This window comes from Macaca mulatta, chromosome 12 (assembly GCF_049350105.2).
Source record: "Macaca mulatta isolate MMU2019108-1 chromosome 12, T2T-MMU8v2.0, whole genome shotgun sequence".
NCBI lineage: Eukaryota > Metazoa > Chordata > Mammalia > Primates > Cercopithecidae > Macaca > Macaca mulatta.
In genome coordinates this window covers 26722279-26742408 of record NC_133417.1, presented here as the reverse complement: position 1 = coordinate 26742408, position 20130 = coordinate 26722279, and the positions used below count along the sequence as shown (strand labels likewise).

Genomic DNA, 20130 nt, shown 5'->3' with positions numbered 1-20130 from the left:
TTAAAGCTTTCTTCCAAGCAATTACATTATCAATATTATAGAGAACTGTTTCTATATGCTGAAAAAAATGATCAAATCTCTACTTTTATCTGGATCTCGGATAAGACTGATAATATCAATCCCAACTCACGATCTTTGATTTGAAGATATCCAGCAGACCTGATAAGTGAGTGTACTGATTTGGCACTTTTCTAAGATGAACCATTTCGAAGTCAGTTCGTACACCAGGACCTTGACATTCTCCTACATACATTCTTCGCCATTTGTGGTGAATTTGCACGAAGAGTGGCACCTGACTGCAGGACATGATTAAATAGGAATAGAATACAAGCTCATTAAACATTAAACCTGAACCTCAAATTTTTTCCAAATTATTTTAATCTCAAGAATTTAAAAGCGCTAAACTGGAAACACAACAAAAACACAGGTTTGTGTTTATAACAAAGACATTCTGAGTTCCTTTTTCTCCCTATACTACTAAACTACAGAAACTATCATCTAGAAGTACTTTGATTAGTCTGAAAAATTGTTTTAGAACAGCCAACTAAAAGTCAGAAAACATCAGAATGAAAACTGTCTTGCATAAAAGTGATTATTTCATATTAGTCTTTCCAAATTAATAATAAAACCTAACTCACAGGTATTAAACAATATAAATTAAGCCAATATTGTGGTGAAATATTTTTCACATCATTTAAAGACAAAGTAGGGCTCCTAAGCACAAGGAGGTTGTGATGTGCCTTACAGAGAAAATACATGTTAATACATGCATTTTCCCAGAAGCGTCGTTCATGCACAAGTTACATCGCTTTTGGCTACAAGTTCAATGTTAATGACTCAACATTGTATATTAAATAAGCTATCTTTAAACAGAAACACACATAAGAGAAGGTTATGTATTAACTGGTTGACAAAAAATGTGGCCAGAAGCTCGAAGGAACCGCATTTCTCCTTGGAGAAATAGGTGAGGAATTGATAACTTAGTGTTGGTGGCAACTTTAAAGCACACAACTACCTTAAATAACAAGAAAGGACTGCACAGATACATCCCCAAGTTAATAATCCTACAGCAGTAACTATTCTAGCAAAATTATTCACTTGGGATACACCACGGAGTACATCCACTAAAATAAATTAATTATTCCCCAGTAGATTTAGAGTATCATAGTCTATTCAATACGCAAATGAAATACAATTCAAAACAGCAGAATAGTGATTAAACAAATTTCATCTTCTTCAATACTTCCAATTAAGAATAGGGTCTAAAGGTACTGAAAATTAACTTTTAAAAAAGTTATTCCAAATAACACACTGAATTATTTCAGGAAGATTACCTTTAGAAATGGCCTCCATTTAGGTTTTACTAGTTTTGTTCTTATATACCAAATTCCAGTATAAAAATATGCAGGTATATTGTTAAAAGAAAAATTTTCAACTAATTAAACTTAATGGAGTTTAAGGCAGGGCACAGTAGCTTATGCCTAAAATCCTAGCACTCTGGAAGGCTGAGGTGGGTGGATCATCTGAGGTCAGGAGTTTGAGACCAGCCTGGTCAACACAGTGAAACCCCATCTCTACTGAAAATTTAAAAAATAAAAATAAAATCAGCCAAGGGTGGTGCACACCTGTACTCCCAGATACTCGGGAGGCTGAGGCAGAAGAGTCACTTGAACTCAAGATGTGGAGGCTGCAGTGAGCCCAGACCGTGCCACTGCACTCCAGCCTGGGCGACAGAGCAAGACTGTGTCTCAAAAAAATAAATAAATAAATAAAACATTTATTTGAGCAAAGAATGAGTTGAGAATCACATAGTCTTCAGAACCAGTGGAGGTTCAGACAGATCAGCTCTGTAAGGTGGGCAGGCAGCATTTATAGACAGAAAATGGAAGTAAGGTACAGAAACAGCTTGATTGGTTACAGTTCCGAGTTTGCTTTATTTGTGCATGCTCTGATCAGTTGGCCTGTGATTGACTGAACCTAAGCTGCTGTGATTGGCTGGGACTCAGTGAATTGTTCCAAAAGTATACTCCCAAATTAAGCTTTCAGTTTGTACATGAAATAAGTTAGGTAGCAGTTCTTTATACAGGGAGCAGGTACAGAGGTAACCTCAAGACAAATTTAGTTTAACAATATATATGCACTAAGTTCCTAATTACAACAAAAAAGCTAACATTTAATAACTGTTTGCCTTCATAAATTACTGTTAAAAACAGTTTTTTTGTCTAGGTTTTAAAAAACGTCCACTCACCAGCCAGTGTTTCCCAAGGCAATAGAAACAGAACTCAGAAGAAGGTTGCACTTAGATTCGCTGAGAACAGCATCACTGTGTGCAGCGGGAGCAATCACCACGAACTCACGCAGCCCATACCTTAAAAACAGAATTAACTGCATTAAACAGGGGAAACCTCAGAACAAAAATCCATTACTTGAAAAACACAAAAAAATTTCCCTACAGAAAATTTAACAAGTCAGGTTCAAACTACAGGTGTTTCTTTTGATGGCAACCGAACCTACAAGAACTCAATTTTAAGAAGCACTTCTATCATCCACCTACTAGTTCCCCTCTATTCTTTACAAATTAGAAACAATTAGAAACAATCTGCTGAAATCTAAATTTGATTCGACTAAAATAGGCTCAGATATATTTGCATGCCCATCTCTCTCTGTGTGTGTGTGTGTGTGTGTGTGTGTGTGTGTGTGTGTGTGAGAGAGACTTTTTCCGCTTTGCCTACTTTATGTTGTATACTCATGTGTTTACCAACAAGTTGATCACACGGGTGTATTCATAAGACCACTGTAATATTGATGTCACTGTTGCTGCTTGAGAAAAAAGGTCAACAGCTGATTCCTTAAACAACTGTCACAGAATGGCTGGGCTGAGAACGCTGCCCAGAGCCCTGCAGCTGGTGGGAGAGGTGTCTGGTGGGAGAGGTGTGGGTGGGAGAGGTGTCTGGTGGGAGAGGTGTGGGTGGGAGAGGTGTCTGATGCCTCGGTCTGCTGCTTCACATCTCTCACTTGAGAGTTTCTTCTGGTTTCATACTGTTTAACCCCTCTGTGCTTTAGCAGCTGTGACCTTGCCTTCATTGCTTCATCCAGTGCAGGTCTGAGTTATTGAAGACACCAAAGTGTTTCTCTTTCAGCTTGAAAACCAGGCAGGTTTACATATGGGTTTCAGTGTATTTGCCTTTGAACCCTTAACTAAACTTTAGCCTTTTGGCTGGTGTTGAATACCTTTAGCTGGGGTGACCTGGGACGGTGCTGCGGTTTACCGTCTCCAGCTCTGGCCTTTCCAGAACCCTTGTGGAGGGCAGTGTCAGCTGCAGGTTTTATCATCATATTGCAGTTTGAGGTCACCACTATTTGGGGGACAAGCTTGCGTCCTGCTGAGGGGCAGGGTTTTCAGCAGAGGGTCAGTGGTGGGGCTGAGCCATTGTGGAGGTGGCCCCAGGGGTTGTATGGCCATGCGCATGGCCATGCTCTAACACACTCCGTGTGGCCTGCTCAGAGTTGGATGCCACCTTTGGGCAAGGTTTACAGTCTATTTTCTGAAGTTTTAAGTATTTTAAGAGGTATTGAGACTAATGAATATAATAGTTCAGTAATTTAAATGTTTATTTTTAATGAAAGCTTTTTTATTAAAAAGAAGCTAATTGACATGGAAATGTCAGTGAAATTTCTTACCTGCAAAGAAAGTGAATATTTTGTATTTAAGTAAACTATAATGAGCACATTTTAAGAATAAAGAAATCTGATATTTGAAAGGAAAAAAAGAAACGATTTGCTGAAATCACAAGGACCATTAAACGATAGTTTTGCCTTCAAAGTTAAGTTTACGAGATAAAAGAAGAAAGCAAGTATTGAAACTTTGCTTTAATGAACTGATACCACTAAGTCTGCAAATGAAGAAGGTTTGACAGATTCCCTAAACTGCAGGAAAATTATCAGCAATGATGTATATGTCCTTTCTAAATGTGAGAACACAGTTTACTAAGTATCCTAATTAAGGAATTCTTGTGTTCTTTTACTCAATAACACATTAAAAAGGGGTAAAAAATTATCATAAAACAGCTTAATCTTGCTATGACATCTACATTAATTAAAACTTCTCATTCAGTTGCCATATCCTTTAAAGTCACAAATTTGCTGCCAAACTTTTATGAAAATATACAGTCAAATTGATTATCTTGTCTACTGAAAATCCCTCTTATTCACTCTTTAATGTATTTATATTTAATATTTTTTGAATCAAGAAAATAACTTATGAGAGATATTACTCATTTGCCTAATTTATTACCTCTGGTATATAAAGAGTTATTAATGCTTATTTTTATAAACATCCTACTCAAGAAATCCCCCAAACAGGAGTAATGATTTAAAAAATTAAGTCTAATTCATAATGTTTATTATTTACATGACAAAAACTTACTTCATTTCCTTACCCTACCTCCACCCTCCTAGCCCTGAAATCAAAATTAGTTATGTAGAGACAGCATAAAATAATGAAAATAATCTAGAGCTTTAAAAACTAAGCTCTAAAGATCTTTGAAAAATAGTTTTCTTTTTTTCAAATGTCCCTGGAAGAAAGAAAACAAAACAAAACAAGTGAACATCCCCCTGTTCCATCCTCTGTACTTGTATAAAATCCCTGTCAACAGTCTCTTGGTTATTCTTCCACAAATGTTCCATTTACCGCATAACCACCCTACCCTCAAATATGATTATACTATTTGTATACACTTTGTAAAGCTTCTTTTCAAAGGACAGTACCCTACTGATCAGGACTTTTATTTCCAGTTTTATGCTGCTGCAACCATACTGCAACTGTCTTTCTACATGTGTATCTCTATAACAAATTTCTAGTGGTTGCTGGATAAAATAACATTTGCATTTTTACACTGATAGCTGTTCCAACCTTCTTACTATAAACACACACAATGCCACTGTATACAAGCCATGAATAACAAGCCAAACTGAAGTGCAATTTATCTGCAATCTACCTTCTATCCCCTAAGCCTTTCTTTCCTCTTTCTATTGATAAAATATCTCCCTCTCATCCACTCTACTACCATTAGTAAATACCCAAATCCTGACAAGTTATTTAAAGATTTACCTTGCCAGGTGTGGTGGCTCACACCTGTAATGCCAGTATCTTGGCAGGCCAAGGCAGGAGGATCACTTGAGCTTAGGAGTTCAAGACCAGCCTAGGCAACATAGCAAGACCCACTCTCTATAAAAAATTGTAAAAATTAGTTGGGCATGGTGGAGAGCACCTGTAGTCCCAGCAGCTTGGGAGGCTGATGTGGGATAACAGATTGAGGCGAGAAGGTCAAGGCTGTAGTGAGCCATAATGATACCACTGCACTCCAGCCTGGGAAGCAGAGTGAGACCTCATCTCAAAAAAAAAAAAAAAAAAAGATTTACCTCAAATATCACCCCATCACTCTTGATAAATGTACTCTCTTCTTTATGATCTTCAAAATGTCAATATAAGGCATTACTCTTTCCCCAATAGTTCTACTTGAATCCTGAGACTATGTCTTCATCGAAAGTAAACAAACATTAAGTGGGAGGTTTAAAAAAAAAAAAAAGCAAAAATCAACAACAACAAAAAAAACAACCAACCCGATTTTAAAATGGGCAAAGGACTTGGATCGATGTCACTCAAAAGAAAATATACAAAGGCTGGGAGCGGTGGCCCACAGCTGTAATCCCAGCACTTTGGGAGGCTGAGGCAGGTGGATCATGAAGTCAGGAGATCGAGACCATCCTGGCTAACATGGTGAAACCCCGTCTCTACTAAAAAAAATACAAAAAAATTAGGCGGGTGTGGTGGTGGGTGCCTGTAGTCCCAACTACTTGGGAGGCTGAGGCAGGAAAATGGTGTGAACCCAGGAGGCAGAGCTTGCAGTGAGCCGAGATCACACCACTGCACTCCAGCCTAGGCGACAGAGCAAGACCCCATCTCAAAAAAAAAAAAAAAAAGAGAAAAAGAAAAAGAAAAGAAAACATGAAAATGGCAAATAAGCACATGAAAAAATCCTCAATATCACTAATCTTAGAGGAACACAAATCAGATCTACTATGACATACCACCTCATAACCATTACGATGGCTATTACCAAAGAAACCAACAATAAGTGTTAGCAAGGATGCAGAGAAATTAAAATCCTTGGGCATTGCTGGTAGAAATATAAAACAGCTAAGCAGTATAGATTATTTTTTAAAATGAACACTAGCCATTTGATCCAGAGAAATGAAAACAGAGATTGAAATAGATATTTGTGCACCCATGTCCATAACAGAGTTATTCACAGTAGCCAAAAGGGAGAAACAATCCAAATGTCCATCAACAGATGAATGGATCAATGTGGTATATACATACAATGGAATATTATTTAGCCTTAAAAAGAATAAAATCTGATACATATTGCAACACAGCTGAACTTAGAAGACATTATGCTAGGTGAAATAAAAGCCAGTGAAAAAAGGGCAAATGTTACATGATTCCACTTACATGAGGTACTAAAAGAATCAAAGTCATAGAGAGAAAGTAGAATGCTGGTTCCAGTGGCTAAGCGGGAGAGGAGAGAAGTCATTGTTTAATGGTTACAGAGTTTCAGTATGGGATGATAAAGTTCTGGAGGATAGTGGTTGCACAAAAATGTGAATGTACTCAATACCACTGAACTGTACAGTTAGAAATGGTTAAAATGGCAAATTTTGTTATGGTTGTTTCACCACAATAAAAAAGTTAAATATAAAAGAATGAGAAAAAACTAATACACATTTTATAGAATAAGAAATATAAATAGTTAATAAGTCTATTAAGAGATGTTCAATCTCATGATTAAAAAATAAAAATTAAAGAAGATATCACTATGGCAAAAAATATAAAATACCGATAGACTCCAGTGTTGGCAAGAGTGCTGGGATATGCCACAGGTGGTGATATAAACTTTAAAAGCATTTTTAGGCTGAGATGGGAAGATCGCTTGAGGTCAGAAGTTCAAGACCAGCCTGGGAAACATAGTGAGACCCCATCCCTACAAAAAATTTAAAAATTAGCTTTGCATGGTGGTGTGCACCTGTACTCCTAGCTACTCAGGTGGCTGAGACAGGAGGATCACTTGAGCCCAGGAAGTCGACACTGCAGGGAGTCATGATCATACCACTGCACTCCAGCCTGGTGACAGAGCAAGGCCCTGTCTCTTAATAAAAAATTAAAAAAAAATTTTTTGGAGAGCAAAAGGGCAGAATATATCAATATTTAAAATGGACAAAACTCAAATGAAGTACACATATCTTTATATCTATGCTACAAAACCATTCATACAAATGCAAAAAGGTGTACATACAGTGATATTCACTATAATATTTTAATTCAATTGTAAAAATCTAGAAACAACCTAAATATTTTTCAACAGAGGAATGGCAAAATAATTACGGTTACCACCACCAATACCACCACACACACACATAATAAAGAGATATTCTATATTCACGGATAGGAAGATAATATTATCAAGATATCAGTTCTTTCCAAGTTCATCTACAGATTTAATGCAATCTCAATCAAAATCTCAGCAAGTTGTCATGAGGATATCCACAAACTGATTCTAAAGTTTATAAGCAGAAGCAAAAAAAGACTCAAAGTAGCCAATAAAATATTGAAGAAGAAAGTTGGAGAACTAACACTATCAAACTTCAAGCAATACTATAAAGCTATAGAAATCAATACAGTGTGGTAACGGCAAAAGAACAGACAAATGGAGATCAATGGAACAGAATAGAGAAGCTAGAAATAAACCCACATAAGTATAGTCAACTAATCTCTGAAAAGGAACAGAGGCAATACAATGGAGATAGTCTTTTCAACAAATGGTGCTAGAACAACTGGGCATCCACATGCAAAAAAATTAATCTAGACAGGCTTTACATTCTCCACAAAAACTAACTTAAAATGGATTACAGATCTGAATATAATGAAAAGTTATAAAACTCCTAGAACACAGAATAAAATCTAGATAACTTCGGGTTTGTTGATGACCTTTCAGATGCAACACCAAAGGCACAATCCAGGAAAGAACAACCTGATACGCTAGACTTCATTAAAATTAAAAATTTCTGCTCTGCAAAAGACACTGTCAAGAGAATGAAAGAGACAACCATAGTCTGGGAGAAAATATGTGCAAAAGATTTCAGATAGAGGACTGTTTTCTGGAATCTACAGAGAACTCTTAAAACTCAAAAATAAGAACATAATTCAAGTTTAAAAAAAAAAAAAAAGGCCCAAAGGCTTCAACCAGACACCTCACCCAAGAAGATATAAAGATAGCAAACAACCATATGAAAAGATGTTCCATATCACATGTAATCAGGGAAGTGAAATTAAAACAACAGTCAGCCGGGCGCGGTGGCTCAAGCCTGTAATCCCAGCACTTTGGGAGGCCGAGATGGGCGGATCACGAGGTCAGGAGATTGAGACCATCCTGGCTAACACGGTGAAACCCCGTCTCTACTAAGAAATACAAAAAAAAAAATAGCCGGGCGAGGTGGCAGCGCCTGTAGTCCCAGCTACTCGGGAGGCTGAGGCCGGAGAATGGCGTGAACCCGGGAGGCGGAGCTTGCAGTGAGCTGAGATCCGGCCACTGCACTCCAGCCTGGGCGACAGCGCAAGACTCCGTCTCAAAAAAAAAAAAAAAAACAAAAAAACAAAAAAAACAGTCAGAGACCACTACATACCTACTAGGGTGAGTTTCATTACTAAATCTTTATAGTTCCTACAATTTCTAGCCCAGTAACTTAAATTTATTAGATCAAATGTATCAACACAAATTAAAATGTCACAATTGCACTTCTTAATAAAAGAACTGTTTCATCTGAATAACAGACTGCATATGTCTACTAAATACTATATTTAAATATAAATGTGTCTTAGCATCCCATCCTCCAAATGAGAAAGGTAGGACAATCAACTATTCATTTTTAGTTTCAGATGCATTTTTCTTTTCTGCACCAATAAAGACCAAAAGTAACAACAACAAAAAGTTAGCCAATATTTGATATATTTGTTGTTACTCTCACATAGGCAAATCATAAAACCATACCACTTACTTTGAATGTTCCCATTCTACAACTCTCACATATATTACTTTAGAAAGAAATAGATTAAGGACCTTTAAAAAAAATGGTATAAAAAAGTTAAATACCTATCACTTACAAAAATACCTGGGAAATTGGAGGTGTTCAAACAACAATTCATTTTTTGAATTTATTTTTAGTAATTTTTTTAGATATTACAATACACATCTTTAATTTATAATGTATTCAGGTTATTCCAGTAAATCTAGCAATTTTATACAGTATAGCTCCATTCCCTCCCTCTCTTCCTTTGTGTGATATTGTCATATATATTACATATTACATGTATGTTATAAACCCAACAATACAGTGCTGTCACTATTGCTTAAGCAATCTTACGCTTTTTTTAAAAATTATGAGAATATATTTATTGTATTTACTAGAGTATTTCCAATGCTCTTCATTCCTTCCTGTGGATTCAAGTTACCCTCTATTTCTTTTAATATTACTTGTAAGGCAAGGATGAATTCTGTCAATCTTTGTTTACATGACAATGTCATTATTTCACCTTTATTTTTGAAATATAGTTTCACTGGATATAGAATTCTTGGTCAACAATGGTTTCTTTTTCCCCCCTTTCAGAACTTTGTGTCACTGCACTGTCCTCTGGCCTCCATTGTTTCTGATGAGAAGTCAGTCAAGAGTATTGTTCTCTTGTAAATGACAAGTCATTTTTCTCTTGCTGCCTACAAGATTTTCTTTCCATCTAGGGATTCAGCAGGTTGCCCATACTATGTCTGGGGGTGGTTCTCTTTTGTGTTTATCCTACTTAAAATTCACTAAGACTTCTGGTTCTGAGTGTTTTTAATCAAATTTGGAAAATTCTCAGCCATTATTTCTTCAAATTTGTTTTTCTACCACTTTCTTTCTCTTCACCTGGGAGTCCCATTACATGCATGCTTTGGAACACTTGACACTGACCTACAGATCTCAGAGGTTTTGTTCTTTTGTCTTCTCCAAACTTCTTTCTCTGCTCTTCGGACTGGACAATTTCTGTTAATCTTTCAAATCTCCCAACTCTTTCTTCTATCATCTCAGATCTGCTTTTGAGCTCATGTGAAGAAAGTGCATTTCAATTATACTTTTCAACTCTGGAGTTTCCATTTGTTTTTTGTTGTTGTTGTTGTTGTTTTGTTTGTTTTGTTTTTTGAGATGGAGTTTCACTCTGCTGCCCAGGCTGGAGTGCCATGGCAGTATCTCAACTTACTGCAGCCTCCCCATCCTGGGTTCAAGTGATTCTCCTACCTCAGCCTCCCGAGTAGCTGGGACTATGGGCTACCCATACCACCACACCCAGCTAATTTTATTTATTTATTTATTTATTTTTGTATTTTTCGTAGAGACGGGGTTTCACCATGTTGCTCAGGCTAGTCTTGAACTCTTGACCTCGAGTGATCTGCCCACCTCAGCCTCCCAAAGTGGTGGGATTATAGGCATGAGCTACCACAACTGGCCACCATTTGGTTCTTTATTATAGTTTCTATTTATTGAGATTCCTATGTAACTCATTGTTAGTATTTAATTCTTCGAAAACCCTTCCCTTCAATTCTCTCTACATACTTGTAATAAATGTTTTGATGTTATTGCTAAATCTAATATCAAGACCCACTAAGAGCCCATTTCTACTATTTTTTCCCCTTGCATGGGTCACACTTTCCTGTTTCATTGTACATCTAGTAATTTGTGGTTGAAAACTGAAAAAAAATCACAAAAATGAGTCTTTCTTTCTTTTCTTTTTTTTTTTTTTGAGATGGAGTCTCACACTGTTGCCCGTGCTGGTATGCAGTGGCACGATCTTGGCTCACTGCAACCTCTGTCTCCTGGGTTCAAGCAATTCTCCTGCCTCAACCTCCCAAGTAGCTGGGACTACAGGCGTGCACCACCACGTCCAGCTAATTTTTGTATTTTTAGTAGAGACAGGGTTTCACTATGTTGGCCAGGTTGGTCTTGAACTCCAGACCTCGTGACCCACCCGCCTGAGCCTCCCAAAGTACTGGGATTACAGGCATGAGCCACCGTACCCAGCCGAAAATGAATATTTCTTAAAAGCCATAATAATTATTCAACTACACAGTCTTCACAAGATTATTTGTGGATTGTTCCTTTGTGGTGACCAACAAAGCATGACTAACGCTAAAGGCCCAAAGACAACGCCCGACACAAAGGCAGAGCCATGGGGACAAAAATGTGTCCTCCCTTAAACCTAGCTGTGCTTTCAGTATATTGTTCAACTCTCAATGGAGCCTCTCCAGGCATCTACAGCTTTCACACTGTTACTTTCTGTATTAGTTCATATTGCTGCTGTAATAAATTATTACAAGTTTGGTGACTTAAAACAACAAAGATTGATCATCCTATAGTTCTGCAGGTCAGAAGTCTGAAACAGGTCTCACGAGGCTAAATTCAAGGTGGCAGCAAGGCTGTATCCCTTCGGGAGGCTCTAGCGGAGAACCCATTCCAGTTTCTAGAGGCTTACCCTCATTACTTGGCTCATGGCCCTCTTCTTTCATCTTAAAAACCTACATCACTGGGACCAGTTCTTTTCATACTGCTATGACACTAACTCTCCTCTGTCTCCCTCTTCCACTTTTAAGAACTCCTGTGATTATACTGGGTCCACCCAGATAATCCAGGATAAATCTCCCTACCTTAAAGTCTATTGTTAAGCAATGTTAATACCATATGCTCCCTTAATTCCTTTTGCCACATAATTTATATTCACAGGTTCTAAGATTTAGGTCATGGACCATCTCTGGGGGCTAGCAGGGTTCATTATCTTGCCTACCACACCTTCCTATTAAAATCTCTGCTCATGAATTTCCATTTGGACATAAATGTTTGCTACGGTTAAAGTCTGTGTCATTTCCAGGGCTATTTATATTATCATGAAGCATAATAATCAAGAGAAAAAATCTGTAATGATGGTTTCAGGAAACACCCACTAGAAGATATTTAAAGGAAAAAAAAGAAAAGTATTTAAAGGATAGGTATATTAGAAGGGTGAAACACATCCAGTAAAACACATCATTAAGATCAATTACATTGCCAAGAACATAAAATTTATCATGCCCATATATCTTTTAAAGTCCACCTTTATAAAATACCCTTAACAAAGTTAAATAGGCTTGGAGCTCATCTGGGAGGTGCTTGATATGAAAACTGAAGCCAGAAGATCTCAAAATAGATATAGATCAATAGTTCAACTTGAACTACCAAAATTGAGCATTGGACATAAATACCAAAAATCTATTTTCTAGAATTGATTTGAAAATATAAATTAATCATACATTATTTTAAAATCACTCTGACAGGGTCAATCTATACTAGTTGTATATTTATGGTATAAATAAGTACAGATGCATATATTGCAAAATCATTTTCAAATTTTCACTGTCATTGCTTTAATTCTGGTTTAACTTTTTAAAATTCAAATTTAAATAAATGTATAGGTGAAAACTTCTGTGTCTGTTATTCTTCAGTATCTCTGAAGCATTACAAGTAATTTGTATCCTTGAAATTTTTGAGAAATGTATTTATTAGCAATTACAATAAAAATTATATGAATAAAACAGAAAGAGAACATTACGAAATCCTCTTAAGATGTCCGGTTCACATTAGTCTTAAAATACCCATATACCAAAGTCCTTCTCATCGTTTCCCATTCCCAACCCTCTACTGCTATACCCAACCTTACCAAACTACCTACAAGTTTCAAAAGTTCATTTAAACATCATCACCTCTACTAATTCTGCCTCAAGTATCTTTTTACCTAACTTATTAGTTAACCTTATTCACCTGGCTTATTCTCACGTGTCTTTCAGGATTCAGGTGTACCTTGTCTAGAAACATTGTCCTGACTTAATCTGTCTGAATTACAGGTACCTCTTATGAGTTTCCATCAAACCTGTATTCTGCCCTCTATGAGAGCATTTATCACAAAATGTTATTGTTGTCTAGTCCCTTATCTGTCTTTCTACTAATCCCAAAGATTACTAAGGCAGGAACCATGTTCTATCCTTGAAATTCCTGTATCTGGATCACAGTAAATGTTTAAAAATAATGTTTGCTGAATAAAAGAAAATGCACACACATTTAATATGCTTAATTTTTAAACAGTTCTCAAAAGCTTTGTTGTTGGCTTCCTAAACTTTAAGAAAGTTCAAGTAAGACAAAACTGAATGTGACTTCCAACCATATGGCAAACTAACATGACACAGGCCCCCCTTGCCCCAAAACACACAAAAACATACCTGATCAAATATGACAATGTTGTAAAAATACACAGCTGAATTTGAAAAAATAAAAAGGAGGCCGGGCGCGGTGGCTCAAGCCTGTAATCCCAGCACTTTGGGAGGCCGAGACGGGCGGATCACGAGGTCAGGAGATCGAGACCATCCTGGCTGACACGGTGAAACCCCGTCTCTACTTTAAAAATACAAAAAACTAGCCGGGCGAGGTGGCGGCGCCTGTAGTCCCAGCTACTCGGGAGGCTGAGGCAGGAGAATGGCGTGAACCCGGGAGGCGGAGCTTGCAGTGAGCTGAGATCCGGCCACTGCACTCCAGCCTGGGCGACAGAGCGAGACTCCATCTCAAAAAAAAAAAGAAAAAATAAAAAGGAGATTCCTGGGTAACAGAAACAAAGAGTATACTGAAAGGCAAAAGCGAGCGTAGAAGGTGACTGAAAAATACCAGGGGATGATAAGCTTTGGCTATAGGCCCCAACAGTTGGGCACTGGGAACTGGGATTTTACAGGGTAAGCCTTTTACTGTTAAAAGTCTGTTAGTTTGACCTATAAAACTGTTTGCAAAACTGACTATGCTGTGCTAGACTGGAGAGAACAAGAATGATGGAAGAAAAGTCTGTTTATGTCTGACAATACCATATATTTTAGCCTAGCAGTCATAATATGAATTATATAACTCTGAGATGATGAGGTACACCCAGACCAGGGAAAGTGGTCTCTGGCATGCATCCAGATTAGGCTATGTCCAAGAATGCCCCAGTCTCATAATAATAAATATAAATAAGTCTAGGCCCACAAACTAGGCTTCCAGAAGCACAATATCACTCAGATATTATCTGTAACTGTGCCTCTGCTTATAAGGCCCTGGGACTTGGAAGCTGCATATCTTTCTGATGAAATTACCAATCTCTCTGCTATATAACCTAAACACAAAAGCTTCCTTATATATCCTTTAGATTTGGATTTACTGCATCAATCCAAATCACTACGGAGGTTGTAATGTTTTGAATGACCTCTCAGGGATATGGGTATACATGAGACAAGGTACTGGAACTGAGACTTCTGCTTAAATCCTGGACCCTAGAAGGAACTGCCACCTGAATAAAGTGAGAATGCCAGGCCCAGAAAGTTTCAAAGGCAAATTCTATCAGTTAAAAAAAAAAAATCAATTTTACACACTCTCTCAAAGAAAATAAAAGAGAACAAAATACTTTCTGACTTCACATTATGAGGCCAACATTACTGATTCCAAAACCAAAGCATGAGAAAAGAAAACTAAAGACTAACATCCCTCATGAACATAAACACTGAAGTCCTCAACAAACTATTAGCATATCAAATACAGCAATATGCATACATATACATATACACACACACACACACACACACAGAGAGAGAGAGAAAGAGAGAGAAAGAAATACAAATTACACCACAAAGAAGTGGAGTTTATCTTGAGAATGCAAAGCTGGTTATATATCCAAAAATCAATCAATGCAATCAACATATTAAAAATCTAAAGAAAATAAATCATATCAATTTAAACAGAAAAAGGATTTGACAAAATTCAACATCCATTCATAATAAAAACTCTCAGCAAAGCAGGAACAAAAGGGAACTTTCTCAATCTGATAAAGAGCATCTACAAAAAAATACACAGCTAACATCATACTTAACAGTAAAAGACTAAATGCTGTCCCTCTGAGATGAGGAGCTCTTATTCAATATTTTACTGGAAGCCCTGGCCAGTTTTAAAAAGAAAAAAAAAAAAATATGAACAGACGGCTTGATGGTATACAATTTTTAAAAAATACATATTTTAAAAAAAGAACTGAGATTAGAAAGGAAATAATACTATTCATATTCAGAGACAGTGATTATATACATAGAAAATCCCAAAGAAATGACAACTCCTAGAACTAGTAATTGTGTTTAGCAAGGTTACAGGATACAAGGTCAACCCCTCAAAATCAGCCATATCCCTACATACTAGAAACGAACAATTGGAAATGAAAAAAAAATTTTTTTAATATCATTACAATAGCTCCTTTATTAAAAAGCAACAAGTAGAAACATATAACATTTACAGGATCTTCGTGCTGAAAACTGTAAGACACTGCTGAAAGAAATCAGGTAACATCTAAATATCAAAATGGATAAATTGGGATTAGGGGTTTTTCGAAAGAATACTACAGGCCACTGCTACCCCTTTTGCCAGCTAGGTAATGGATCTGCTACCACCATCCCCAGCATCCATAAACAGCTGCTTTCACCCTCAGATTTTGAATAATTCCAAAATAAAATAATTTTTTTTTAATAGGAGAAAGATTTGTGACCTAGAGCAAAAAGTCCTCAGACATGGCCAAAAACACAATCCATACAATTAAAAATTGATAAAACTGAACTTTATTCAATTTTAAAATTTTTGTTCTAGAAAAGACATCATAAGAGAAATTAAAAGATAAGTTACAGTCTTATCTGTTACAGATAAGCTTTTCATTTCTCTTAGCGATGTCTTTTCTAGAAAATTTTTGGAAATCACACATTATAAAAAAGATTTATATCCAAAGTACACAACGAACTCTTAAAACTTAACAGTAAGGGCCGGGCGCGGTGGCTCAAGCCTGTAATCCCAGCACTTTGGGAGGCCGAGACGGGCGGATCACGAGGTCAGGAGATCGAGACCATCCTGGCTAACACGGTGAAACCCCGTCTCTACTAAAAAATACAAAAAAAACTAGCCGGGCGAGGTGGCGGGCGCCTGTAGTCCCAGCTACTCGGGAGGCTGAGGCAGGAGAATGGCGTGAACCCGGGAGGCGGAGCTTGCAGTGAGCTGAGATCCGGCCACTGCACTCCAGCCTGGGCGACAGAGCAAGACTCCGTGTCAAAAAAAAAAAAAAAAAAAAAAACAAAACTTAACAGTAAGAAAACAATCCCCCAACTCCAAAAAAGAAAACAAATAACCCAATTAAAATATGTGCAAAAGACTTAGACACTGTAATATAGAGAAGATATAAATGGACAAACACACAAAAGATGTTCAAAATTAAAATTAGGATGAGATATCACTATGCACCTACTAGGAATGGCTAAAAACAAATACTGATAATACCAAGTGCTGGTAAGGATGTAGAAACTGGAATTTTCATACATTATTGATGGGAATGCAAAATGGTACAGCTACTCTAGAAATGTCTGCAGTTTCCTATAAACATACAGTTACCACATGACTTAGCAATCCTACTCTAGGTATCTACCCAAGTGAACTGAAAATGTGTTTTCACACAAAAATCTGTATACAAATATTTATAGTATAGCTCTATATAAAAATGCCAAAACCTAAAAACAATCCTAATAACCCTCAACAAATGAATGAGTAAACAGTGTGGTATATCCTTATAATAAAATACTACTCAGCAATAAAAAGGAACAAACTATTGATAAGTAGAATCACCTCAAAGAACTTCAAAGGCACCATGCTGAGTTTTAAAAGCCAGTCACCCATGGTTACATACAGTAGAATTCTATTTATATGACTCTCTCAAAAGGACAAAACTATAGTGACCAAGAAAGATCAGGGATTCCAAGGATTATGTGGGGAGTATGGTCAGGTACAGTGGCTCACGCCTATAATCCCAGCACTTTGAGAGGCTGAGGTGGGAGGATCACTTGAGGCCAGGAGTTTAAGAGCAGCCCAGGCAACATAACAAGACACTGTCTCTACAAGAAAATTAAAAACCAACTTAGCTGGGCATGGTGGTGTGCGCCTGTAGTCCTAGCTACTCAAAAGGCTGAGGCAGAAGGATCACTTGAGCCTAGGAGTTCAAGGCTACAGTACCCATGACTGCACCAATGCATTCCAGCCTGGGTGACAAAGCGAGACCTGTCTCTTAAAAAAAAAAAAAAAAGTGGGAAGGATGTGTCTATGCTTACTAAGAGACAAAAGGGACAATAGGGCTTTTTTTGGCAGCAGAGGTAAGCGGTGTTATAGAACTGTTGTATCTCCTGATGTTGGTACTAGTGAAAAACTATATAAAGTGCTGAAGTTCAGAGAACTGCTCACCTCCACAAAAAGTCCAATTTTACTATGTTAATTTTAAAAATATTTTAAAAAGTAAATGGAAAGGTTACAAAAACCACCCTACTAACAAGTTATTTATATTAATATATAGAAAGGTTTCATTACTTCATTTAATATTTAGACTATGGACTATGTAACAGTTTGAGGAAATACATATCAAAAAGCTGAAATCATGTTAATAGCATTTAGATTTTGATAAACATACTAGGTGCCATTATCTTATTTGATCCTCATAACTGCCTTGAAAGTGCATATTATTTATTATTCTTAGTTTACCAGTGTAGAAACAAACTACAAGAAATTAAGTAACTTGCCCAGAGTTGCAGAGATACTAAGTACCTGAGTTAGGAATTAAACCTAATTCATTATGTAGCCAAACAGTAAGTGTTCAATTAATGTTGAATGAATGAATGAATGAATGCATACAAAGCTCGTGCTCTGATACTATGGTGCCTTCTGATAAATTTAGTTATATTAAATGTATATATTCATATTTTAAAAGGCCAGAATAGAATGTGGAAGGATTAAATTAAATTTAATATAATTATTACATCTTTTTTAGTTAATTGCTTAAGTGAACAAAAGGTCATACTAAAAGAGGAATATTTATGAAACACTATCCCGTTTACCTGCATTTACAAATAATTTTCTTTTTTTAAAGTGCTACACAGCCTATTTGCTATACAAAATGAAGAAAAACATAAACACAGATTAATATCATTTTCCCCTCCCTTAGAATTCTTTAATTTGAAAAAAATCAAAAGACCAACTGATACCAATGGAACAATTTCAAACCAGTATATAAACTTTCTTTAACTAGGTCTCCTTTCTTAAACATATACTCTTTACTAGGGCCATTTTGGTGGTAGCATGTTTTAAGACCACTCCATCCAAAATAAATAAAAGTTCACAGACACTTGGAATAATTGAAAAAGACAGAAAAGACCTTTTAAATGTGATGCAAATAGTCCCCCTTATCTGTGGGAGGTCATTTCCAAGACCCCTAGTGGATGCTTGAAACTGCAGATGATATTGAACCCTGTATGTACTGTTTTTTCTCTATGTATCTGTGCCAATAGAACAGTTATGACAATATTTTGTAACAAAAGTTACATAAATGTGGTCTCTCTCTCTCTCTGTCTCTCTCAAGATATCTTATTTTACTATACTCACCCTTCTTGTGATCTGTCAATCTGATAACCAAGGTGACTACTAAGGGCCTAAGGGGCAGGTAGTGTATACATTGTCGATACACTGGACAAAGGCATGATTCACCTCCAGGACAGAACGGCCCAAGACTTCACCATACTACTCAGAACAGCATGCAATTTAAAACTTGTTGTTTTTGTCTGAAATGTTCCATTTAATATTTTCAGACTACACGTGACCACAGGTAAATGAAAGCACAGAAAGCAAAACTGCAGATAAGAGGGGGAAGACTACCTCTTACATTAATGTGTCACATTTATAGTTTAGACACAGTGAGTTTTGATTTTATCATATAACAGATCAATATCCAATATATTGAGTTTATTTCAATATTCAATAATATGTATTAAAATTTCTATGATATTTAAATGTTCTTGTCATGCTTGTCATGAGACTACAGTTAAGCACTACCCTGGATTATGAAATATATTGTGCAGAAAACATGAACCAGCAGGGCTGTGACTGCGTATCCTTAAAAAAGCCTGCCTGTGGCTGGGCGCAGTGGCTCACGCCTGTAATCCCAGCACTTTGGGAGGCCGAGGCGGGTGGATCACGAGGTCAGGAGATCGAGACCATCCTGGCTAACACCGTGAAACCCCATCTCTACTAAAAATACAAAAAAATAGCTGGGCATGGTGGTAGGCACGTGTAGTCCCAGCTACTTGGGAGGCTGAGGGAGGAGAATGGCGTGATCCCGGGAGGCAGAGGTTGCAGTGAGCCGAGATCATGCCACTGTACTCCAGCCTGGGTGACACAGCAAGACTGCATCTCAAAAAAAAAAAAAAAAAAAAAGCCGGCCGGGCGCGGTGGCTCAAGCCTGTAATCCCAGCACTTTGGGAGGCCGAGATGGGCGGATCACAAGGTCAGGAGATCAAGACCATCCTGGCTAACACGGTGAAACCCCGTCTCTACTAAAAAATACAAAAATCTAGCCGGGCGAGGTGGCGGGCGCCTGTAGTCCCAGCTACTCGGGAGGCTGAGGCAGGAGAATGGCGTAAACCTGGGAGGCGGAGCTTGCAGTGAGCTGAGATCCGGCCACTGCACTCCAGCCTGGGCGACAGAGGGAGACTCCGCCTCAAAAAAAAAAAAAAAAAAAAAGCCTGCTTGCAGAAAGGAAATCCGTATACTGAAGGGAAATCTCTACTCCCATGTTTACTGCAGCAGTATTCACAATAACCAAGATATGGAATCAACCTAAGTACCCATCAACAGATGAATGAATAAAGAAAATGTGGTACATATACACAATGGAATATTATTTAGCCATAAAAAAGAATGAAATCCTGTCATTTACAACAACATAGAAGGAACTGAAAGACATTTAAGTGAAATAAGCCAGGCACAGAAAGACTAGTATTGCACTAATATGTGGGAGCTTAAAAAAAAAAAATGAACTCACAGAGATAAGAGAATAGAATGATGTTAGTGTCTTATGGATAGTCATTTAAGTGTGTAAAC

The 20130-nt window shown here is 37.2% G+C and overlaps 1 protein-coding gene across 2 annotated transcripts in view; it reads right to left on the bottom strand.

Annotated features, from left to right (window-relative positions):
* RAB3GAP1 (RAB3 GTPase activating protein catalytic subunit 1) overlaps positions 1 to 20130 on the bottom strand; it is a 112664-nt gene that overhangs the window by 52261 nt on the left and 40273 nt on the right. For both annotated transcript variants that reach the window (XM_015109969.3, XM_077956911.1), the window contains 2 exons: positions 2249 to 2368; positions 131 to 296 (listed from right to left, as the gene is read on the bottom strand). In XM_015109969.3, coding sequence (XP_014965455.3) covers positions 131 to 296; positions 2249 to 2368 — 286 coding nt within the window. The remainder of the gene's footprint in view (positions 1 to 130; positions 297 to 2248; positions 2369 to 20130) is intronic.